General features: G+C 37.5%; 2 protein-coding genes across 5 annotated transcripts in view; both read left to right on the top strand.

Moving 5' to 3' along the window:
* LOC139140022 (ETS-related transcription factor Elf-4-like) overlaps positions 1-21,679 on the top strand; it is a 32,410-nt gene extending 10,731 nt beyond the window's left edge. For 2 of the 4 annotated variants that reach the window (XR_011553934.1, XR_011553935.1), the window contains exons 3-7: positions 13,506-13,724; positions 14,490-14,611; positions 16,361-16,790; positions 17,325-18,163; positions 19,087-21,671. Coding sequence is in view for 2 of the 4 variants with exons in the window: in XM_070709020.1 (XP_070565121.1) it covers positions 13,506-13,724; positions 14,490-14,611; positions 16,361-16,790; positions 17,325-17,782 (1,229 nt within the window). In the remaining 2 variants the exon portion in view is untranslated. Of the gene's footprint in view, positions 1-13,505; positions 13,725-14,489; positions 14,612-16,360; positions 16,791-17,324 lie in introns of all 4 variants that reach the window. The other 2 variants (XM_070709020.1, XM_070709024.1) reach the window with 2 other exon arrangements.
* Positions 21,680-24,667: 2,988 nt separating this feature from the next.
* LOC139145329 (sulfotransferase 2A1-like) lies at positions 24,668-25,597 on the top strand. Its single transcript, XM_070716429.1, has one exon. It carries the CDS (start codon positions 24,668-24,670, stop codon positions 25,595-25,597), a length of 930 nt encoding a protein of 309 aa, XP_070572530.1.
* Positions 25,598-26,004: the final 407 nt, after the last annotated feature.

Below are 26,004 nucleotides of genomic sequence, written 5' to 3'. Positions count from 1 at the left end.
CCCTGGTTCAGTTGACATGTATTACTCTGGTGCAACACGTATACATGGAAAAGTTCAGCAGAAATACACTGACAGCATACAGCGTCAGCACCAGCGACAAAAGACAGCCGCCTTCTCGGTGACAGCGTTGGCAACGAATAGAAAACCACGTCTTTTCATGCTCACTTCTATTTCTAACAATTTACTGGAAACAAGTCCACGTGTGTCTAACTCTGTCATGTCGATTTACAACCTTTATCCCGGTATTTAAACTGACAAGCAACAGGTGTTACTCTAAATTTATGCAAATCGGAGTGCATTCACAACAGATGTACCGGGAATTAAACACAAGGTGCAATGCATTGCTTACAGACTGTGGTACCCGACATTTCAACCACAAGTTTGAACCGTATATCATGACTTAAAGTCGGTGCTCTTTCAGATTTTTTTAGGATACACAAAATAAACCAAACTGTCCACAGAGGTCATACACGTTAACAGCCTCAACTTAAAGTCAGCTAGCGTTTGGTCTGCTATATGAGTGGCATATATGCATTCTACTGGTCAGAACTCCCGCTCCAACTGATTTGAATTCATCACACTAAATAGAGTGCATAAATTGTGGCCGGCCTATATTAACCACCAATTACCACCTGCAAAACATTTCAATATTATTTGACATTTCTAAAAGCTAAAGCGATAACATTGCCCTCTCTCAATTTGGTAGTGTCACTTGCTGTCAGGCGGTACCGCAGACGTCGTACCGGGAATTGGTACTGAAGTAAGATAAAATATGAGTTGACTAAGATATCTGAAGGTAACACCAGCGTAAATTCAGCATAACTTTGTATTGTGAGGGGTGTTTAACTTTTCATGTAAACGCAACTCGTCGTCATATTTTAGTTTCTCATTCTGTGATGGTTCTATCAATGTATTGCCTTTATTTACCATTTTTTCTCCACACATGTAGGCAAGTGACCAAACAGTGCTTGCCAACGCGAAATAGCACTGGAGCAAGGTATTCTTCCGTTGGTTATAAAGTGCAATTAGTACAAAATTAATCCCAAATTAAGCGTGTTTCAATAACCATTCTTCATGAAGCCAATAAAATGAATAGAAAGCTTAAAAGTTTGCTTATCCAATATATTGTTGCTTCTATAATATCTCGAGTACAGAATGGCAAGATGTTTTGATGTGATTTTAATGACATTAATCTCTCGTACACTTATGTTGGTCAGTTCTACAATATATCCGATGAACCACACGAATACTTGAGCAGACTTAACCAGTTCATCAATTCATCTCTAGCCATAATCGTTTGCAGATAAATTATAGCATTGTGATGCAGAGTTATTCAGAATGCTTTAAAACAATCCTTGAGAAGACAAGGTAACAAGCCCAGATAAAAAGTTTTGTTTACACATGGAGGTTTTATGAAACCATGAGCTCTTTGCCTAATCCATTTTCATCTGTTGATTTCTTTAGTATGAAGTTATCTATAAGACAGTCATTTTCACTATCACTATGCATGATAGTTTATCATAAGATGTCCCACGTAAAAATTCGTTTTGTTCACTCTTTTGGGACACTCTTGACTTGACTTGATGAGAACTACTGTTGCGAAACGTAATATAAATGTTGGCGAAAGCAACTTTTCAGTTGTACCATATACAGCCTGAGTAAAATTGTTAAAATGCTAGTGAATGGATTGATCATGAATGTTCAACTTTAGTAGGCTAGTCAACCATTATTGTTTGGGTTCGTCCCCCCAGAATGTTCTTCCTTAGTGCCCTTAAAACGCTCTTTTTGCACCTTAAATGTGATACCCGAAGAATTTATTTTGTGTCAGGAAATCTACTTCTCTTTGAATTGATATGATAATTTCACAGGTAATTTACATAGCCTTTAAATCATTGAACAGCATGCACTTCAGGATGAAACAACTCAACAAGGCGAGGCAAGGGGAAGTGAATGAAATTCGGAGGGGATTTCCCCTCTAACTGCATGAACTTTGGGTTTTTTTTGGAGACATTAATATATTTATTGGTCTTCTCTATGAATGAAATGTAGTAGTTTAACCCAGTTGGTATATGTGATTTCAATAAGAATGGTCCCTGTCCTCATTTCACTGCCATTCAGCATGGAATCAATGTTTTTAAGTGGCGTGGGTGGCAGTGGCATTTCTTGATGTAAAATTGAGAGGAAGGTTTGTCTGATGATCAACGTGTATATTTGATAAATCACACACACGGTTTGACCACGAGAACATTACAACACGCCTGACTTTATACTCTGACGAAGTAGCAAATATGTACCTAGCCAAAGTAGGCTGAAGCAAATCTTGCTCGTTTGCTTGTTGTTTGTTATCACGTGTTGTTTTTGCGAAAAGCACACGGCAAAACCGATAGAAATTTCAAATCTAGATGAACTAGAAGTAAATTGTCTCCCTTGCCCGAAAACGGTTGACCGTTACATACGAGCACATTTTAAATATTAAAATTTGAGTTTACTTCAAATTTAAAGAACTCTGTCACTGGTGTATTCATGTTTTACTTCCGGCTGATTATATTTTTGTTGGATACATAACTATTCGAGACTACTTAAGGTCGACATCATGACTATAATTTATGAGTGTCCTCTTTCACGATTTTCAAGTGAACCCTTGGTTTTTACACTTCTAGCATTTTTCAAAATTTTGGTCTCGTGCTTCCTGAAATATGTTTAATTACCTCCGGTTATACAGCGTGTCAATATGACCAGTGTGTTTCTTTTGGCGTGTTAGACGAGATGGATTCATATTTTGGCTGAATTTCCCGTTCAGAAAATGCTCCTAGTACACAATTCTCCTGTTACCACATATATATCGTCCAACCTCTAGTTCTCTTCGCACACCGATATCGCTAGTTTTCGATTATTGGACAGCGATATACAATTTGTAACACGCACAAAAATTCAAATCTATGGAGAACATCGCATAGTGCACGGTCCTGGTAACGTCCAAAGAAGTAAAACCAACACGATTGGAACTAATTTGGGAAATTGAATCTTCATATTTTTCAAATTTCTCAAAAGTGTTTGATGTCCTATGGCTGAATGTTCCAACAATACAATTACTCATAAAACAAGTTTGTAACTTGAAAAGAAAAGCAGATGAGCTTACTTTTGCAGATTAAATCAATCGACATCACTTCACCATCCAATTATCCCAAATTAGTTCAAATAGTGTTCACTGTGTCTCAGGTCACTTCGTTGGTCCGTTTAAGCATCTGTTCACCGCTGTGTTTCTTTGAATATGTAATTGGATAGATTGTATGTATATTAATTAAACGTAAATCAGATGTTTCGGTTATGATACTCGTAATATTGACAATGGAAAATGGTATCGATATTGACAGTCTGAATTGACCCATTAATTAGCATACCATTTGCATAGTTAAAAAATTCGGTATTAACGATTCAAACAAGCAATGAGCATGTGAAAGTTTGACAGATCTTTGCAATTGATTTATATATTTTACGGATGTACAAAATTGCAACCCGAGCATTGCACATGCTTGATGTTAGCCTTGCTTGAATTAATTAACACCACCAATTGTTATAAGAATACTGACTTGAGTCTAATAAGTCCAAACGATGACCTTTGCAAAGGTACTGAATGTAAATATAGATTGAATTGATATATCATTAAGCAGTGTAATCCCAATTTCTAATTTGCATATTAAATTAATTTGATTCATTTGGAATCAGGATGGCAGTTGATGCAAGAAAACGCAATAGAAGTATACAGAACATTTAAATTATGCGGTATTGCCATGTACATTTCCTATGTAATAGGGAAATAATGAAATGTTTATAACATCATTTCACGTGAACTCACATTTTCACGATGACAGCAATACAAGCACGTCCGATTTTTGTTCGTTTCGAGTTGGCAACTTACAGCTACAGTGCTCACAGGGTTTGTTGAAGTCTTTTCATACAAGGCTTTGCAGACAGACGGAATGAAATGAATTTATATAGAACTAAATGGCGACTTGTCAATATCACGTAAAAAAAGAACAACAATACACGATGGTGAGCATAAGCTCCACTGTCTTTCTTTCTTTTAAATTGATATATTCCAAAGGTGTCTTGTTTTTGTATTCTACTTAGTCTTGCAGAGTTATTTATTCTGCCCTCGTTAGGTATAAGTTTGCAGATGAGATTGTATTAGTGGAACGTGTTGTCATAGTTGGTAATGGTTTTCCGGTCGAGTTACTTTGATCTTTGTTCTAGTGGGTTTTGTATTCGCTCTGTTTTACGACCCCTGTTAAATCTCTATTTACATAAAGTCGCCACCTTGGATTTATTGTGCACAATTGACATTCTTAGAGCACACAGTCTCAATATCTACACAGGCAACCTTGCCTCTTTGTAGTTAGGACAGACGGTACCACAAAAAATCTCTGGTCAGTGTGATGAACAGTATAGTCTGGTATTTAATGCTCAGAACCTGACCGAATGTAAACTACACGTCTACCTTGATATCGCCTGTTAGACAGATATGTAGGAAATGAAATTGTCATGATTACAGTCTCTTCAGATTTTTGTCATCTCCTGGTTTACATGTGGGTGTTTGGGACACTGCTGGACCAATGTCACCGTATCCGTATCATAGCGTTTTTAATTGTACCACTCTGTCTGTTGAAAGATTTGTTGTGGTAATATGCAAAAACATTGTCACAAGAAAGGCCACGGAATTGGGTTTAATTATATCAAACCATAGATGTGGAGCTGAATATATTTTGATGACTTAGAGTTGGAAAAAATCTGACTAATTTTCACAGAAACGACTGAAATGCATAATTTTTGATATTGATCAATTGAAAATGTTAACAGACGTTACACAACGAAATTTGATCTGATTTAGAAATGACTTTGGTGTACCGGAATGGCGTACGTTTGGTTGTTTTGACACACTGTTTACTACTAAATTTACATTTTTTACATTCAATAATTATAACAAGAACACTCATTAGAACTAACTGTGATGAAACTGAACTACATTAAGCGGCAAATGATTATTAGAATGATTAAAATGATTAGCAAACTGCATAGACGCATTTTCATGTAAAATATTTGATAATTAGGCCAGTGAAGCAAAAAACTTCATAGGACTTGAGAGACAAATTAGCTGCAGGAATCTTTCATCATTGTCTGGTAAGTCGTTAAATGTAAAAATAATCTAGGAGTTCAAGAAGGTCACACTGACCCATACATGCGGTAATATACAACATTCTTACCAAGACAAGTCACATCGCCTTTGTAAGAGACTTACTATCCTTAAAGTCAATGAATTTTCATGTATACAAATGAGTTGAACTTGAAAAAGTAATTTAAATATCCATAAGCACCATATTATGATTCGAACAACTTGACCTGATAGAGAAATATACATGGGAGCTTAAGAGGAACAGATGTTAGAGGGAGCATGGTTGGGTTCTTTTAGGGATGGGGAGAATCATTTTTCACACATGCATTTATACAGGTTCTGAAATTTTGTCGACCTCTTGTGCAGCATGTTGTCGTGGAGTTGTATATCAACATTTGCATTAGGTCTATTGAGTGCAGCTTTCAATGTACAGACTGGCTTTTGTTGACCTCACACAGACGTCAATTAATGGTTTCAGAAGCTTATTAGTAATTTGAAATTTTCGGATAGCTTTTTTTGGCGATGTGCCTATTCAAATAAGATTAATTCGGGCTAACCGTAATCACAAGGGTGACAATCCTTATATTGCCACTGGCAAATACAATCAACCAAGGCTACCAAACACTACAGTCAAGGTGTTTCTAACGCAGTCTTGTAAGAGTGCTCTCGACACAAATATCAGGTAAAAAATATATATCCACATTTAAGTGATATTCTGGTCAACCTTAAGTCTTATAATTAGTACACAGTAGGGTGAAAGGTCGCAACCTCCTGAAGGAATAACATTTATGAGAAGCAATTCAGATAGCGAAGGGACTATAATGAAAATGGTCTACAAGATCACTGACGTTGTACTTGTTCTGCATATAATTGATGCTTATGATGATGCTAACTACACAATACCGAGGCAAATGTACTCTCCTACCAATTTCAGTCTTCAGGGGAAGAAGTAGTATCAGCGTTGGTATCCAATTTGTACTGCAATGACGTTCCAATAAACCTGTTGCGCGCCTGAAATACTCCAATGTGTATGAGAATCATGTATAGAAACTAAAATGTTTCCAGTTTATGCGTCTTTGACAACTGTGCCAAAGAAAATTCACTTTCTAACATATATATATATATATATATATATATATATATATATATATATATATATATATATATATATATATATATATTGTATGGGATGTATTATTTTGTATCCCAATGCTTATATACTTACTCATTTGTTCATGTTGTAAATTTTGGCTGTTTTTGAACTGAGGAAGATGATTTCAATGGAAAGTAACTAAAAATGGGTGCAACACTGAAATACCTACCAGTGAAGCTAATACTTGTCAATAGTGCTAGTAGAATATTAATCCATTCGACACAATGTGTCTCTGAGTTATATCTCTCTACCGGTATTTCCTATTTAAGGTGATAGGTCACATATCACTCGGGGCTGAGCCCATAATTTTAATAAAGTGACAGTTCACTGCTAGTAGAAGATCGATCACGGAAAAAAGACATTTTTAAAATACCATTCGTCACGGATGTTGATAGACTCTGCGAGGTATTGAAATCACGCCACACAGATTGCGAGTAATAGTTTCCTACTTTGCATTCTCACTGCATAAGTATGATCTGAAAATCACTCTTTGAATTTCAATAATTTTACAAATTGCTGCAATTAAACATGATATTGTTCAGATTACTTTGCATAAACATTCTTTGCTGTATTATCAATTTTTCAATACGGGGCCACATAAATCTTTTTTGCACAAATAATTTATGTGTTCATTGAAAAGAAAATGTAATCAATAACATTAAATCTTAAATTAATTATTAAATTTGAATATTAAACCTCAATTGTAAATGCAATTCATTTGTATTTCAATAGTCATCTTTCATTTACATTAATAGTCCACTCTGATCCAAGGGTTGAAGGTAGCAGTGACTCATTTGTACAACTTTATTGTGCTACTTGTATGCACAACGTTGTAAGAAAAGAAGCAAAGCTATTTTTTAGATTTAGCACAACCTATTTCCGTTTTTTAGTTCTTAGTTTCATTACAGCAAAAGACATAGGGTAAGAGTATGCAAAGCTGGTTCCCACATATTATACATTCAAACAGAGAGAGAGAGAGAGAGAGAGAGAGAGAGAGAGAGAGAGAGAGAGAGAGAGAGAGAGAGAGAGAGAGATATCACTGGTGGTTGTATAAATCTAATTCTTCTCTTCTTTGAGAACAGAATGGTTAACAAATGTATTGTGCATAAGCAATGAGTGCCACAGACAGAGGTGAATGAAGGCCCAGAAAGAGTGTGTCAGGGACAGGTAAAAATGCAGGTATCAGAGACACATAGAAGAAACAATTAGTGAAGCAAAGAAAGATGTCGACATAGAGATATAGAGATAGGTACATTATCGAAAAGACTTACGGAAGAGGCTGAGGCGGAAATGTGAGAGGAGAAGCTTTACAGGGCCTTAATCACCGGACAACCGGATAAACAACATGATCAAAGCAAAATAGACAAAATTAATGAGACATAGAAAAACAGCCCTTGGATTGAAAATAAGAGGGTTGAAAGCCTATGAAGACCTGCACACAAATGACCTGGGTAGAACTGACTAGTGTATGGTATTTTTAGACCCGACTAGTTCAGTAACGTTTGAGGAAGTTTAGAAAAGCCCCCCAGGGTTGTTCTAAATAATTTATTGGCGAAGAAACAAATACCACTAATTAAGAGTTTTGCTTGTCCGCCTCTATATGTCTGTTTGTTTGTTTGTCTGACTGTCTGACTGTCTGTCCCAGCCTGTCTGTCTGTCTCTCTGTCTGTCTCTCTGTTTGTCTGTCTGTCTGTCTGTCTGTCTGTCTGTCTGTCTGAATGTCTGAATGTCTGCTCGCCCCCTATTTCTCACGGAGTACACTAGGTACTGTAAGAAGGACAATAATTATATTTTGTGTGATGTTCGTAGGTTGTCTTAACAGCAAGGGACAGATACTGTGAGATAACATACTGGTACGCAGGTCTTTAGGAATCGAATCCCGTACCTCTAACCTGTAGCCATCTTATCACAATCTGCAAGTTGAAATAACATCACGCGAATTATTTTTGAGTCCCGAAAGAGCTTGTCAAAACTGATCTATTTTAGATACGCTGTTGACGGAAATAAATTGCTCAGAGCGTCAGCTGGTATGTGTTGAACAACAACAACAGCAGTAAGTATAATAGTGTGTGTGTGTGTGTGTGTGTGTGTGTGTGTGTTTGTGTTTGTGTGTGTGTATATATATATAATTTATGAAAGCAATTATTAAAGCAATTATTTTGATACTTTTACACGTATATAATTTCGTTATGTTAGAGACGCGTAATGGCCACGCAAACCACAATGGTTCCTTTGTTTTCTTTAGTTTCCACTATCCAATGTAAAACGCTGGATTACCTTATCGGAAATTATCACCAAGATAATCAATTGAACAAACAGCACCGGTCGGTTTTAGGGATACGTCATAAATCAATGTCATTTGAGTCAGCGCACTTCCACATATGAATATTCCACAGGTTAATTAAGTTGTTCATGTCATTAGAGACGTAGTAACCTTGAGTTTAATTCTACTTTGATTTCACTTTGACTGAATCTTTCCTCCGACAGACTTTCTGAATCGTTTCATTAGAACCAATGGCCTTGTGGTATATCCAATTTGGAATTGTTGAAGTCGGCAGAGTTTCTATTGACGCAGGTCAACGGATTGTAATGTCCTGATTAAACTTGTTTGAAAATTATAAAGCACTATAAGGCTATCGATAGATGTACACACATACAGTCAGGTATCTGTAGAGGCCTCAATAAGAAGATATTTTCAAAAAGCGTCAGATATCAAACTTATTGGTGCAAAAAATTTCTTACATGAAGCTTGACCAACTCATGGTGGAGTGACATTCTCACTATTCTTGACATGAACAATTTACGGCATTCTACACATACTATATCTACAGCGATTGGGGCACGATTATACATATACCAACAAAAGTATGCATATACAACATCAAAAGAACTTATTCTCTATAATGGACACATGAAAATAAAAAAGTCAATCTTACATGTACGCACAAATGTATGCAGAACTCCATCTAAGGGGATTTGTATCGCTTATATTTTTAAAACTTAAGAACCCTTTTTTCACAACCTATCCCATGACCGGAATTTAAAAGTGCAGAGCCAGGCCTACGTCAGAGAGCTACATCATATCAAATACCTGAATGCTACAATATTTGTATTTGTCATTTTTTCGGAAATGCTAGAGTCAATTGCAATGCAAAAATGGCAGGTACATGATATTCAACATTTATAAAGTATCATTAGTATAAACATTTAATCAGCGAAATATGCTCGTTAATGTAATTTGCATAAATAAATAATAATCATTCTCACATCTTGTACTCAGAGAGTTGGTGCATGTTTTCAAAGCATGGGGTTCAAATGTTAACACCCCCCAAAAAACACAGGAAATCCATCAGAGTGTTTGAGAAAAATCATCCACACAATCATACAGTGATATTTTAGTACAGTGTGGGAGTGTTTCGACCCTAAAACACACAAGATCACATAAGGTCAATGAAGCTTGTGATTCAATCAGTAATTTCTGCAACAACAAAGGAACAACGTTTCTTAAACGATAATCTAGTTTTACTCTCTCGATGTCGAGGATATATTTTTGTTATTTTGTAAAAACCGGTCGTGATTATTTAGGTTCATACAATTGCGAATGTGACATGTTTGAATTTTAGACCTGTACGGCTGGAGTTTTCATGTCATTTCGACCATACAAATCCGTGCAACTCTATCACGGCAAGTCTCCCTGTCTCTGAATTTCCCCCTAAGAGTCCCCTACTTGGCGTCGATGACAGGAAGGTACAGGGGTCATCTTCTGCAATAGATTCGTCGCGTCGTTGGGCTTGCTTTAAAAATATAGGGGAAATCCCCTGTGTGAACAGTTGCCTATTCAAAGCTCTTTTGATGGCGCCTCTTGGCAATGCATAAGTGGCCGCTAACACCAACTTCTTTTACTATGGGGCAACAAAGACGTCATATGTCCCCTGAATTTACCCTGATATGCCTCGTGTTGACAACCGACGCGTCGTTTTTGCCAAGCACTGGTACAAATGTGACAGCTGAACTGCCTAGTTGCTGTTATGCGAACAACCACAGGGTTCAAGCCCCGCTGCACATGACTCCCAAAGGCATGTGCGTCCGTTTGTCAAACGTCACACACATTTCTAGCTGAATTAAAACTATATTCTATTGAAGCTCAAGTTTACAGGATAACAGGACAGCCGATTTATATGGTGAAGGGGTTTATTTCAAACATTTATACACAAAGACTGGAAAGAAGTGTTCCTTGGTGCATTGTACTTTGACCCATGGAGGTGGCACATTGCCCATGTTTGACCGTAAGGTTAGTGAGGTGATCTCTTGGCAGCATACGCGTAGCTCCCCTCTTCTCCCCCCCTGAAAACCAAGTTAGGTACCCTTCTCTTATTTCTTCCTAGTGATTGCTTTATTTTGCCTCGCAAATGAAACCCCTTTCAGGATAAAGAAATTCGCTTGTTAAATTCATCCGTGACTGAAAGACTCTGCAGGACGGAGAATAAGAAACTCGTATCTCTTGTTCCGGTATCGCGACAATAATTTTCACCAAGGTCAAATCGCACTTAACTACACCGGTATGTTGTCAACCGTATTGATACACGAAATTTATATCTTCAATCTGGCGGTTCATACTTTAATAGAAATGATTAATGTACTTTTATCTGTCGCCGATAATTATTTGACCTAAAATGTCATGGTTGTGGTGTTCGTTGTTCATATTTTTAATGGCCAAACCGTATAAAATATAAGTTTTGCGTTTATGTAGCTGTCTTTCTGTCTGAAGAAGCAAGGTCACTTTAGATAGATTTCCTGTAAAAGGCTGAGGTCACCTGTCGACGACAACTCATAACAATTTAGCATTCTATTTTGCTTCGAAATTTTTTTAGCTGTTAGATGCTGGTATATCTTCTTTTTTAAACTACAAAATCGACGCGGACGAATCGTTCTTAAAAGTTTCAAGTTGAACACAGAGCAAAGTGAACAGAAAGAGACGATGAATAATATTCGTCGAAGTTACGCGAAACAGAAAAAAATGTTCAAATTCCTTGCTTTAGAAATCTTTGAAAGTTGCAGGCCAATTTGGCAGAAGCGTTTTTTCTTCGTCTGTTATATTGAGCTGCTACGCCGAAGGATCACGAAACGGTGCCAATACTTTACGATATCCTTGTTTATAGCGTGCGTAGGAGCTAGTTTTCGTATACCACTTTACGTTGTGCAAGTCCTTGCTTTTCAGGAAATAGACTGCTTTAAATAGCTCCAAAAATAACCTACACCTTGAAATGCCTTATCTGAAAATTCTATTTTAAAACCGAACATGCCGTAATCGCATGATATTATATTTTAAGGAAATGCGAGCGATAATATACATGAGAAATTTGTCACAGTCACCCACATATTTTAAATATTTCGACAATATTCGGAATGTTGTTCATATGTAACTAACGCCATTTATTTCTCACATTTCAAGATCCCATTATGTCGGACATAGTACATCCTCTATTAGAAATGCTTGACTGAATAAAGTTCAGAAATTATGTATAAAATGGGCACAAAGTTATAGATGTTTGGGGAACATAGATTAACGGTTTACGTTCTCAGCCTTTCGTTGTCAAGCTAGAATTAAGTCAAATAAGTACAATTTTGTTCATCGATACCCTTTAGTGGCATGATTCAAACATTTTGTATTTAAAGTTTCAATCGTTTTCTTTTAAAAATCAAGAATACAGTGCAAAATGTGAGTGGTGTAAATTACCAAGTATTCACCGACTGTCGAAATTCAAAATGGCCGCCAACCCTGTGATAGCTCTCTGCGGAAAAATAACATAATTTTCGACTTTTGAAAAAAAATAAGGCGGTGAAGTTTTTACGCCTGCAGCTTCAAATTGAACTGTCCTAAGTGGTAGCCCCAAATAATATTGTAAATGTTTGAGAGTCGGAATAACTGTCCCCTAGGCACATTCTACCGTCACCGATGATGTTGATTTTGGTACATCATGTGCGGAGCTTGTCGACAGGTACAGGTAACAAATTACAACTTTATTACCGTCCAAACACTTTTACAGTATTTCAGCTTTTGGAAATTAGTCCTGTTAACACGAGTTTGGCTTAGTGCGCCCGGATTCCAACCGGACAAAGTTCTTGACCGGAAACGGGAAGTGGGTCATGTGAGCTGCTGTACAAAGCTCACCCCTGGATTGGTTCAATAATCGCTGTGTCGTGACTCGAGGAGGATAAGCGTGGGGACAAATTTCTTCGAGGGAAAACCCCCTTCCTTTACCCCTGGCAACGTAGGAGTTAACACTAACCCCCACATGTTATTGTGACTTCTTCAATTTTATGCTATATAAGTTTGCATCGTGACATTTTTTGCCCGATCAACAAGCGCACAGACTATTACACCATGTCCTCTATTGGCTGGAAAATCCGTTTGTTTTTCAGTCACGAATGAAACGGGTTATTTGATCTGAAATCAAGGGGTACCTTTGAAACGTGATCGATTTACTGTAAATACTGTAAACAGAGTCATAGTACGGTTGAAAAATTAAACTTTAAATACTGTGAAGTTTCTACTTTGTGTAAGTTTTTAAAGTTATTTTTCCATTAATTAATGAACATAGAATTCATGAGTTCACTATGCAATTTTTCCCGAATAAGACAGTGAATTACCTCGATATTTTGATGGTATTTATTCGTAAATAGGTATCCGTTCTTGCCGTTAACTGCTTTAGGATCATTCACTTGAATATTGTGAAATCCTATTTTCAAGTCCTCTACAGGTTTTGAAGTAAATTCATATAAGCTGGCCATGTAAAAAACATGTAAGATTTTGCTGGTTTAGAAACTACTGCTTCCCTTGAGTACTGAACAGCACTATTCTGTACGTTTCAAATCATTGACTGTTTGTCAATCATCTTTCTAAGGCACAGTGTAACGCCTAACCTATACTACGCAATGGAGCGATGGCGAGAAAAGCACAGTGCCTCGCTCACTGCAAGGGCGCAACACCTCGCTGGAGTCTCGAACTCACCATCCTCCGACAGTGAGTCAGTCACTTTGGACTCATCAGGACTCGAACTCACCATCCTCCGACAGTGGCACCCTTACCACTTCCCCACAATACCTCCACTTTTGTGATTGTAAGGACCATGTGTATCGCTTGACATGTATCAACATTATTTTGACTCTTGTATTATTCAGATCCAGACGAATGGACAGCCGAGCAGGCATCTTCTTGGTTCAGATGGCTTTGTGAGTCCTGTTCCGCCGATGACTGCTTCAGTGACCGAATTGTCGAACATGATATCAACGGGAAAATGCTTAGTGTGATGAATGGACTCGACTTTTGTTTAAAATTCTCAACGAAGGCTCAAAAACCAGATATTTTCTTTCATCAATACTTACAGCTCTGGAGGACAGGTAATGAAAGATGTGGCAGTGGATAAGATTTGTCCTTCACAACGATTTGCTATCCTCTTTCTTAACATATTATATTGTTAGCATTGTCCCTCTATATGCCTGTGTTTTTTGCAACTATACTAGAATATTCAAATTATTTTACAGTTTGTTAACATAACATAACATAACATAACATAACATAACATAACATAACATAACATAACATAACATAACATCATTTAATAATGAAATGATAATATATTATTATTATTATACACCTGCGGGGTAATATATGGAGTTTGGTCGTTCAGTGAATTTCAGTATCAAGGGACGCGGAGTGAAATACCACTAGGTGTAACTGGACCTCTGACCGCATAAAACCTTTATGTCAAATCGGAAAACAAGAGAAGATTTTATATTTAAAAAAGACACATCTAAACATTCAGTTATTGGACGAATAAAAGTTACTGGATTCCACGTCCTTTGATACTGAAACTTCCTGAACGATGAAACTCCATCATAGTTACAGACGCAGGTGTATAATATATTTTATTATTATTTATATTATTATATTATATTATATTATATTATATTATATTATATTATATTATATTATATTATATTATATTATATTATATATTGTATTGTATTGTATTGTATTATGTTATGTTATTTTATATATATATTATATATATTATATTATATCTACTTATATTTTATTATATTATATTATATTTATTTATATTATATTATATTATACCACACATTATTATATTTTATTACTAGTTCCACCATTCACCTTTGAGGAAGACGTAAAGCCAACATTTGCTGAAAAATATGAAATTCTCACTGCCTTGAAAGAGGAAAAAGATTTCGATTTCACCGTTGAGGAGCAAAGGACCGATCATGTAAGTTCCGTTCTTGCTTTAGATCATCTTGCATCAGCCCTAAAGGTCTTTGAAACCAAGTTCATCAATGTTTATATTGCTCTACTTAATTTAACATAATTACATGATAGAACGCCATGGCGAGACAATCCAAGAGCGCTGAATTCTGGGTACTAGGATACGCAAGAGGGCTTATAATCCGCGGATGTTATGATAAACGTTTGGTAGGTATATCATTGAATTTCACACCTGGCACTCGAAGAAATCGATAATACAAGGGCAATCCGCTTTTAAATCTATTTTCCATCCAGCAGTGATCTTGGGAAGACATTTTAAAGTCATGGTATAATGATTTTGGGATTTCACAGTGAAGTAAACAACATAAGCAGCATGGTGATGATGATGATGCTTTACCATTGTTATCATCGCTCTTTAGTAGGGTAATTTAACCCTTTGCACCCTGACCCCCTGGTACTCTTTCACGTCATCGGATATTTATGTCCGAGCCGGTAAATAAAGTGTTCAGTGCAATACCCATAATGTTATTGGTATTTAGTGACACGAACTTTCATCTCAAATGAGCATTTTATCGCCAGCTTATTTTACATGATTGCCACTGTGAAACTTTGAATCCAACTTCTTTGAGATAGGCCGTGAAATTACGGGGTAATGGGCGAATAATCATATTCTTGAATATGTATCACGGTTTTCGGCAAATTATACGATTGACAATAGTGTAGACAAAGCAACCCTGTCGCTTGTCAGCCGAGCTTTAGTCACTTTTGCTCCCGGCATTTGCATTGACACTTAACTTATACTTCAGACTGCATTAGTCAGCAAATTTGAGCAATTATTCAAATTATTTCCTTATGGTGCTGCTTTCAATGCTCACGCAAGCTCAAAGGTTTTGTTGTCTCACGAATTGCCAAACTGATATGAAATCAAGGCCACTCGTTGGTTGCGCGTCTGGCTGTTGCCATGGCAAGGTGTGCGGTTCACAATGATAAACAGGCCTCGTTACCAAGTGTAATAAAATACTGGAATCCGAGATTGTTAGCCAGTCCACCTTATGATATCATAATCCTTTACTTCTGACTGATAGCATTAAATATCATGAATCATTTACACAGGACTCTGCACAAGCCATCGTTGGCTACAGCATAAGGTCATATGTCAGCAGGTATAAATTTTTCGGTATCATAGACATAATAATTCAAAAGTAACTGATTTAGGAGCACATTCATTTTATATATTACATGCTCCTCTCGGCAGAGTATATAATTGTCAAATTTTTAAGGGTCTCGCTACTGATAAACTGAACATCTGGAGTTTTGAACTTCACAGAGAAAATTAAGCGCGCAAAGGGCGTGGGAGAGTGGCGCGTGAAGACATGAATATTGTTTCAATGATAATAGGCACGTAAAACAGGCACACGCATATTCTCAAAAGGCGTTGACGATCAGCGTCACTTTCGTCGTGCGGTCGGGCACTTGCATAGCACGTGGAAAGCATCTAGCACCTCTGTTGACGTACAGCTACATACTTTATAGACTTATAAATCTTTCTACATAGAACATGTCTAAGGGACACTTTCGAGGCAGACTTGGATCGCATTTCTGAGTCAATTACCCTAATACATGATCGTAATTTCCGAAGTATGCTGAAAGGCTTTGTCATAGTTCTCTCTCTCTCTCTCTCTCTCTCTCTCTCTCTCTCTCTCTCTCTCTCTCTCTCTCTCTCTCTCTCTCTCTCTCTCTCTCTCTCTCACAGATACACAATACATTAAGCAGCTCTGAAGAAGATGAGCGGTTTCACAATATCACAGTCCCTCAACCGACGGACTGTGACCATACTGACGGTACCAGTTCGTTTGCCCGAGATAGAAACAGTGTAAACGTGCTCAGCGCACCCTATACCAACACAATCTCAGAATATCAGCCACTTGATATGAGTACGACGTCGCCGGTTTCCAGATGTGTCGAGAAAATGCCATTTTATAGTGACTTTAACATGAGTTCCGTGGTGGGCCATTTTGACAGTACACAATCTAGATCCCACTCTGACCAACCGCCTATAAATGCCTATACCATGGCAATCAACCAAAACCTAGTTACCAACACTAAGGAGCCAGTTGAATCGCAACCACCAAAGCGGAAGAGGGGCAGACCACCGAAACCGAAACCACCAGAAGCTTTGAAACGTAAGCCAAACAAACACAGCAATTATTTGTCTGAACTGTCAATTATCAGTGTCATTAAAAACAAGCGGAAACCAATATTGAACGTAGGTGGAGCTGTAACTATACTGCCAGATCGACGATGAGCTTGGGCAACTTTGAGGAAGCAGAGAAATGGTCGACATGTTCATTCTATGACAAGAATCTTAATAACAAAATTTAAGTTGCTCGTACCTCGAAAATAAAATTCTTGAACTTATGCTCAACTTTCCTCGAGCAAACTTTCAGCCATTCTCTTTCAATATCAGGAATAAAAATTGGAGTCACAGTGCAAATTTTGACATTAGAGAAACAAATTGTCCAACATTATCAATGTTTATGTTGGCAAATAAAATTCTCGATTTTTATAAAACTAAACAGGCAAAACTTTATTTACTCGATAAGCTTCGAATGAGCCCCAACAAGTGGTAGGCAAAAGGAATATTGTAAAATTTTGACAGTCCTGACGATTGTTCCAGTTGCGCATTTTACCTTAACTACTGTTTACTTGTTTTTCAGCGAAGAAGAGTCACCCAATCCTCTGGAAATTTCTACTTGAAAGTCTCAATGACTCAACCGAGCCAAGGCGCGTGACCTGGGTCAATAAGGAAGATGGTGTCTTCCGCTTTGTCGGAAACCGAAAAGAGGAGATCGCAAAACAGTGGGGGGAAAGAAAAGGGAATCGAAAGGTCATGACCTATCAGAAAATGGCGCGGGCTTTGAGGCATTATGGTAAAAAAGAAATAATCAAGAAACATCGCAGAAGACTTCACTACAGGTTTCACCCAAAGTGTCTTTCAAAGGCTGCGACTCTTTCTGCAAAAATTGCAAGAGAAAATGATCACTCTAAACCGACAGATAGAAGCTCAGTTATCACAGACTCTCACCCCAGCCCTGAAAAATTACTCCAGTCGTCACACACAGCCAGCCACGTGATGGCATACAGCAGAGACGAGATGATCGATCAATACGCTTGATGCTTTGCTATTTCTAAACAACATTAGCAGAATATCTAATCCAGTCGGAGATAATAGACACAGGATGGAAGTCTTGCCAAATCAAAGTGCGGTCGTTAGATCCTTTCCGGTTTCGAACCCTATTAACACCTTAACACGAAAGTATCTATGGTCGTAGGAAAGACATGGGTCAATTGCCTTTCTGTTTACTTGAAAGAGTTCATTCACTGGCAACCTGTGTTCTAGCATTAGTGATCTGTCTCTGCCAAGACCAGAACATTCCTTTGTATGCTTTTCTTACAAATTAGCGATGTGTCTTTCCTAAGACCAGAGAGACTTAATTCGTGTTTTTCTAGCCAATGACTAAATGTGTAGGCAACTTTAAAGTGGCACTTCCACCTGGTAACATTTTTAAAGCACATTTTTTAAATGCCAACGGTCGATATTTGACGTGGCGACAGTGCGCGGATCGCGAGATATCGATAAAAACATGTCTCTAAAAGAGTAAAAGTTTGAATTCCGGTGGTCCACCTAAATTCAGCTTCCGAACATCGAACGTTCAGCACTGGGGCCATTGTCAACTAAGCTATGGAGTACGAGTCTACGCTGACGCTGCTGTACGCTGCTGATGGCTTTGGTGATCGGTCATGGCCCGTGGGAGAAAGCTGAGACTTACTGACATGGTGTATAAACGAAAAATATTTTTTTTGATTCCACCAGAATTCGCATAGGTGACTAGCACAATTATGTGCGGTTTATACATAGCGGCCGCCGCATGGTATGCATAGACGCATGCCACGCGCACATACCATGCGCGCGCGGCGTACTGTGTGGCAGACGACAAAGTGTAGTCATTGGAGGCGGCTAATATTTGACGCGCTAAAACTGATGTTTATATGGTATTGGTTAAAAACATAAAACAACCGATTTAGAATAATGAAACCGACAGAAACTAAGGAGAAGTTTTAAAAAAATTACCTGAGGTAAAGGCAAAATGCTGTATCTAAAGTCTTTGCAGTGGAAAGTAAATTAGGCCTACTTGCATCGTTCAAACTTGTTGTAGACCTCCCTAGAATATCGTCAATCAGCACAACAACAAACCTTCGGGGGATTTCGGGTCACAATCAGAAACGATCGTAAAATTTCGGGATGTGAAAAATACGCTCGGGAAATGACATGTTTTTTATCGATATCTCGCAATCCGCGTGCAGTCGCCACGTAAAATATCGACCGTTGGCATTAAAAATGTGTTTTAAAAATGTTACCAAGTGGGAGTGCCTCTTTAATGTCTGCCTCATCAACACATTCTGTGTGCATTCCAAAAGAACACATGTGTGATGAACATGCAATTATTCACAGCCAACCTGAAAGACCTGTAAGATCTTCTTCATCTATTTGTCTTGCCCCCATGATAATCCACACATGGTAAATACCAGGTATTACGATGCTCATTTTATGTACCCGGCCTTAGACCGGACATGGTCTGCTGGCCTTGTGTCCCACGGGATGTATCTAAGCACGGGTAAGGGAGAAATATGTTATCCTGATGTACTCAGAGATAAGTTCATTTGTTCTGGTGTAGGTTTAAAGTCTCCTACAGACACATATTTAAAACAACTCCTTGAGTAAACCAACTCCCTGTAAGTGTATATTCTGGTGAAGATTACTTCATAGTTCTATACTGGTAGCAAAGTTTATTGTAGCACACCTCATCAAAACTAGTACTCTCTTTTGTGATTCGTTAATGTACAGTCACATGGTATGCGGCTTGATGCTGATACGAGTAAAGATAGCTATAGATTTAAACTCCTTTATCATATCTTGTACAACAACTATGGTCTCTACAGTAGGGGAATGGGCCAATCTTGAGTCTTCGCCTTTTCGACCATTTACTTTACTCATGTAAATTCTCAGACTTCTAGGACGAGCTTTTCCAATGTATACAAAGAGTCTCTTTTTCTCGCCTTCAGGGCCAGCCTTTAAGGTTGACGTTTTTGAGACACAAACGCCCTATTTATTTACAATTGTCTCATACTATAACAAAAATTATTTATTATGCAATGCAAACGAATAATAGTGGGAGGCCATCATTCACGTTGTATTTGCTACAAGTTAAGGTAGCATGCGCCTCGAAAATAAAAGGTTTAAACTTTTGTTCAAATTTAGTCAAAATATCTTTCAAGAATTCTCTTCAATCATCAGAATAAAAATCAGGTAAATGTTGGTACTAGAGAAACAAATTACACATTTTTTTAAACAAGTTACCGATATTTGAAATCCAAAATGGCCGCTATCCTAGTGTAAACTCTATCGGGAAAACAACAGTTTGTATTATCGGAAAAGCAAGGCGGCAAAAATCTATCTTACACCAAGAGCTTTAAAATGAGCCCGCACAAGTGAAAGATTACTGCAGAAAAAATGTGAAAGCTAGATAATCCGAATATCTGTCCCCGAGGCGCATTCTACCTTAAGCACTAAGTTGTAATTACCACAAGAGTTTGAAATTGCTCAAGAAAAATACAAGGTAGAGAAACATTGTTGTAAATGGATTTAAAACCTACCACCAATAAATGATAATTGAGAACTGTACTGTCACACTTTTCTGACAAGTACTGTAACCCCTTATTTACTGTGACAAATAAAATATTTTCAAATAAAAAAGAGCAAGTTACAGGTCAACGGTTTCGGAAACTGTTAATCAGTAAACAGCTTGAAAAAACTGTTGACAGGGGAAGTTTAGGAATGCCGTCTACGCGTGCGCAAAGAAAAAAGCAGTGTCGTCTGCAATTGAGACTAGTGGTGATAGTTGAAGAATTTTTCGACATATTGGCGGGAATTTCGATGAGGTGTGTTACTAAACATACATATTGACTGGCCGCATTCTGGTTATATCATGCGTTTGTTTTCCTTCGAGCCAGAGACTCATCCTAAACAGTCTGTTTCTCTCCGCGCAAGGACTCATCTGAAAGGCGAATCTTAAGCCCTCGGGACAACGAAAATATGATTTGATTTGTTCGTTTCGACAAGTTTGGCAACTTTCAGGAAGATCATAAGGTCGCTTACACGATAAAAATGAACAAAATTTGGAGAACTTCATATTATATGGAATAAGTTGATATTTTTGCAGTACTTTAAAACAGAATAACTTTCGTGGTGAATAAATGTATAAATTATCGGAGGGTTATAAACCCAAGGTTGACCAAATACACTGTCATGTAACCAAGAAAGTAATTAAGCTTTGGCAAACTTGGGTAAAAACAGCCATAAGTTGTTCTTGAACTTCTGTTTTGTCAAGCCTTTCAATATCGACTGAGTGCAGTATTTTACTTTCTTGTAGTTTTAACTTCAGACTGTACCCAGAATACCTTGTTGTTGTCAGAAGATTTTAAACATCAAAGAAGTATGCAAAATGAATGGGTGAAAAGTTTAATGAACGTTATTTTTCGTGCCTTATGCAGTGTAAGATCACTTTTATTAACAGAGAGTGAACTTTCAAAGACAACCCTGCAGTACAACAACCTTCACTGTTGATCATTACATGAAGAAAAATCCGTCCACCAGGTCTTCAGCCCTTTTCACCTTTTTTGTACAAAGACATGAAAGATAGTTTCAATTTTCATGCATTTTCAATAATTTAGACCGTACTGTTAAATACAACGTTTCCAATTTATAATTTCCTTCGGTATGAGTGCTATCAAGATAGTCGTAGTTTTGATTTCAACATATGAAAGAGAGTGTTTGCACTCACCAATGGACGTAGTGGAAATAACATTTTATTGATTTATTAACGAATGAATCAATGGGTTAGTCGATAAACATGATCAAAGGTATGGTACTTCATACAAAAATGCAAAGAATAAAATTTACCTGCATGTAAGCGGATGTTTTTGTAATAAATCTTTTTTTATATATATTCAGAAATACTCTTTGTTTATGTCTTTCACTTCTCGACCTTTTCAGTACCGTAAGATACTATGTTTTTGCTTTTCCCCAAACATCCATCTTATGCACATTTGTTAAGATTTCAAAACATGTCCCTCAAATAAAACATGTCCCAGTATTTCAAGTTGAAAATGATTTACAACGCAGTCTGATGATTTTTTATGCATATCTTGATGTAAAATTGTAGAACTTTATAACGTTCTCAGTACTGATCTGTAGCTCAAGTGCTTTTCGACAAAGGTATATGTTATTCTTAATTCCCCGTGCGATTTTTCAGGCAAATCTAGCCTGGACTCGACGTCAAGTTTTTTCTACATGGCTTACAGGGTTTAATGACAGCATCGTGGGATAGCCTTCCACACGTGTGCAGTACAAGCTTCGGTTGTTGATCCGGAACGGCATTTACATTAGTCATGTTCAAAGTGTGTGCCCTCTTTACGCTGTCAATTTTATTTAGCTGTCTTTTTACATCCGAAGAAAGGGGATTAAACACAGTCAGTCAGGAGTTAATGATGACAGTGAAATCAGTCATGTCGTCTAATATATGCGGCCACACCAAACCAGAGAACTGAGCTGTCATCATTTACCACATTTGCTGGGATGGTTAATGGCCTCAAAATCTCAAATCGACCCGACCTAGGCCTCTGCTATTTGTCGATCATACTTAGCTTTAGTTATTTTGGAACTTTTATGAATATGAGATTCTTATTAATATCTCATTTGCCTATTTGATGAATTTCTGTAATTCGGCTCCATATCAATACCAATACAAAATGTTTTCCATGACTGCTGATACCAATATCATCATGATTACAACATTATCATCCTCTTCCTCGGCAGAAAGCTCTGAGTCCTATATGTCACTGTCACTGCACCATACTGTTACCTAAAGAATACTTTATTGTATAGTTAATGAATATACGGATTTTTTATAATTATTTAAGAGTTATTGAAAATATATTTATGTGTCTCTTTCTTATTGCTAATCGACATAAGAAACAAATTCATTGAAACTTTTCGTTTATATTCCAGCCTTTTCGTTTCTTTATCCAGATAAATTTTCTTCTTCTGTCTTGAAATCTGTATCAACGGCAGTGCTATAAGGGGAACCTTTCAATGTAAGTCAGGTTTCACTTTAACATATAGCTTGCATGTAATCATTGCCTTACCTCAGCCAAGGGCTGATAGTAAGTGTTAATTTGCCCTAAGCGAGCTTATTTTACAAGAAGGCATGCCTTTATAGAGTTGCTAAGGCAAGATATTCATGTGAAAGATTATGCATATTATTGCATTCAGATGATAGTGAAATGAACAATCAAATCATGCAGAAACCATTTTTATTTCACCGAATATTTTTGTACACTGAAACTGCTTTCTGAAGGGATAGATAAGTACTACTTATTAAAATCAAGTGAACCCCACTTTTTACTGTTCGAAAAATACGTGACCCATTACAGTTTTAAAATTTAAGGTGACCCCTGGATTTTGCCGACCAACCCTAGGCCTGAATAACTGAACGCTTCCTAATGTCTTTTCGGGAAGATGGGTGATTTGTGCGCCCTCTACAATGAAATGTTGAAACGCTTAACCTATCGTCATATCAGTCCAAAAGTAAAGAGATACTGCTTGGCATTTAAAACATAGACGAAAAAGATGATGAGAAAACAAAAGACATTAATGTTAAACAATTAAATTCATAATTCAACTTGAAAAACCCTATCTTAGTGATTACACGCATCGATTGTAAGAGAAAGCTTGCACCAGCTTATTTTTGTGCATTGTCAATGTTCATTTTGTTCAGGAAACATGGGACTTCGAAATCATCAGAACCATGTTATTCTTATCAGCACTTTGTTACATGAAATTTTGGCAAATGATGACAGGTACTTATTTGGTGTTTAACTTTTGACAGGTAAACTTACAAACTTCAAACTTGCCGTATGGGGGCAGCATTCATGGTTCTCTAAATGGCCTATTCTGAATGGGAAAAGAGCGGTACACCGTGTAAGACAAACAAAACAAACAAAGTGAAAACAAGGCGGCATACATGTTGTCGGACATGTACAATTTTGTTTATGATGATATAAAAACTAAATTTAGACACTTTTAATTTTCGGTATGGACTTTCCTCATTCAAGGCTTGGGCCAATACATAATCTAAGCATTTTAGATTGTCTTTGTGTTGCTTAGGTAAAAGCAAAGTTCAAGGTCACCTCAAAGGTTTTCGATGATTGCTTGTTCGAGCTAAACTGTAATAGAAAGATTAATATCTCGGGACACTAGGTAAATTAAGTTCAGAGCTCATCATATAGCTAAACACAGGCCACCTTTGAAGATTACAATTATATTAAAGGGCTTTAAACCACCTTTTGACAACGTTTTAAATTTAATATATCATTTCTCCCATCACAAACCATTGTTTCGTTGACTACTTCATACGATATGCTGAAGTAACTAGTATTTGGATTCTCAAAACTCGTATGTGATGTGCCTAGGTATTATTGAAGTAGGATTTTGACCTAAATCAGGTTTAGAACAGTAACAATTAAGTCACACAGAGACACACAAACAGAGACACACAGACACGCAGACACAGACACTGACACAGACATAGACATATATATATATATATATATATATATATATATATATATATATATATATATATATATATATATATATATATATATATATATATATATATATATATATATATATATATATATATATATCTTACACGCAGTACATCGTCACACTTGTGCACCAGTGCGGAATCACCAGAAGGATATCATGAAAGACAGTTAGTGCAGTTAGTGAGTTCGTGGTGGTTAAGATCATAGTCAGACCATAAATTAAAATAGGTCACTCTTTGTCAGGATACCGGTTTGACCTGCCAAAAGGTCCCGCCTTCAGGTTTAAGATAAATGCGCGTACCCTTCTTGGACCTTTACCACTCTACCTGCAATGGCGGCTGTGGAGAGTTCGTGGCCACTATTCGTGCAAGATGGGGCTTATTTCAGCGATACCATACACGATCCAGGGGCAATAGAAGCACGCCAGATAGATAAAGCTTGGGATATGCGAGACAGCGATGTCATTGTGGCTACGTTTCCTAAATCGGGAACTCTGTGGATGATGAATATGATTTCTAAAATGTACCCGGACCTCAACATGTACCTGGATGGAACAGCCAGGGCTGTACGCCTTGGCTTCGTCTACGAGCGATCCGACGACGTCGTCGAGGGATTGTATGGCAAACATGTTGGCAACGTAAAGCAGCGCTTGAGAGAAATGCCGTCACCAAGGTTACTTGCGTGTCATCTGCATTCACAGCACTTTCACTCCTCATGGAGAAATGGCAACAGACAGTGTAAGATCATCTACATTACAAGAAATCCGAAAGATGTCTGCGTGTCGTTTTACTACTTTATGAAGGCCGTCAAATTTACTCAAATGAGGTTGACATGGGATGAATGGGTGCACGCGTTTGTGGAGGGCAAAGTTTGGTTGGGACCCTGGCTGCAGCACGTTACATCATGGCGACAGTATGGCCTTAGTGATAATGTTTTACACCTGAGCTACGAAGACATGAAAGAAGATCTGAAGTCAACCATCTCCAGGGTGTCCGAATTCATTGGTCGACCTCTCGCTCCAGAGCATATCGACAAGGTCGCTGAACGTTGTAGCGCTGCATCCATGAAGAAAGAAGGCGACGACAATTCTACATGGGCGGTCACGAATGAATCAAATTTTGAAGAAGGCGCTCAATATATCCGTAAAGGTCAGGTTGGTAACTGGAAGGAACACTTCACTGTTGCACAGAACGAATGGTTTGACCAAAGAATTACAGCGGAATGCTCTAAAAGAGGGCTGACTATCCGGCATGAGCTGTAAGACAGACTGAAAAGCGGTGGAATATTGCAGTTCGTCCGAGAAAATCCACAATTTGCTTAATTTAAAAGGATGGCAACAAATACAAAATGTGTTGCTGTAGTCTGTGGCGATTTCAGGGTAACTTACAATACTTGCAATGGGTTTTGAAAACATTAATAGATATTAATCTTTATTCATGTAAAGGCCACCGCCCTTTAAACTGAATTGTGTTGCTTATTGTCGCATTCTCATCGAATTACGTGCGAGATGTAGAAATGTAGAAGTAGACTATGTGCGCTATATAAATTGTGAAGTCCAGAGTACACGGTTGATATAATTGCCCAGCTGTGTAATCATGATTCTTATCCGACGCCACTGTGACTTTTACACCTGATCATCAGATTACGTGGGATTTGTAGAAATAGACT

This window comes from Ptychodera flava, chromosome 1 (genome assembly GCF_041260155.1).
Source record: "Ptychodera flava strain L36383 chromosome 1, AS_Pfla_20210202, whole genome shotgun sequence".
NCBI classification, from domain to species: domain Eukaryota; kingdom Metazoa; phylum Hemichordata; class Enteropneusta; family Ptychoderidae; genus Ptychodera; species Ptychodera flava.
Note: the sequence above shows the minus strand (reverse complement) of the source record. Positions and strands in the feature narration are given on the sequence as shown.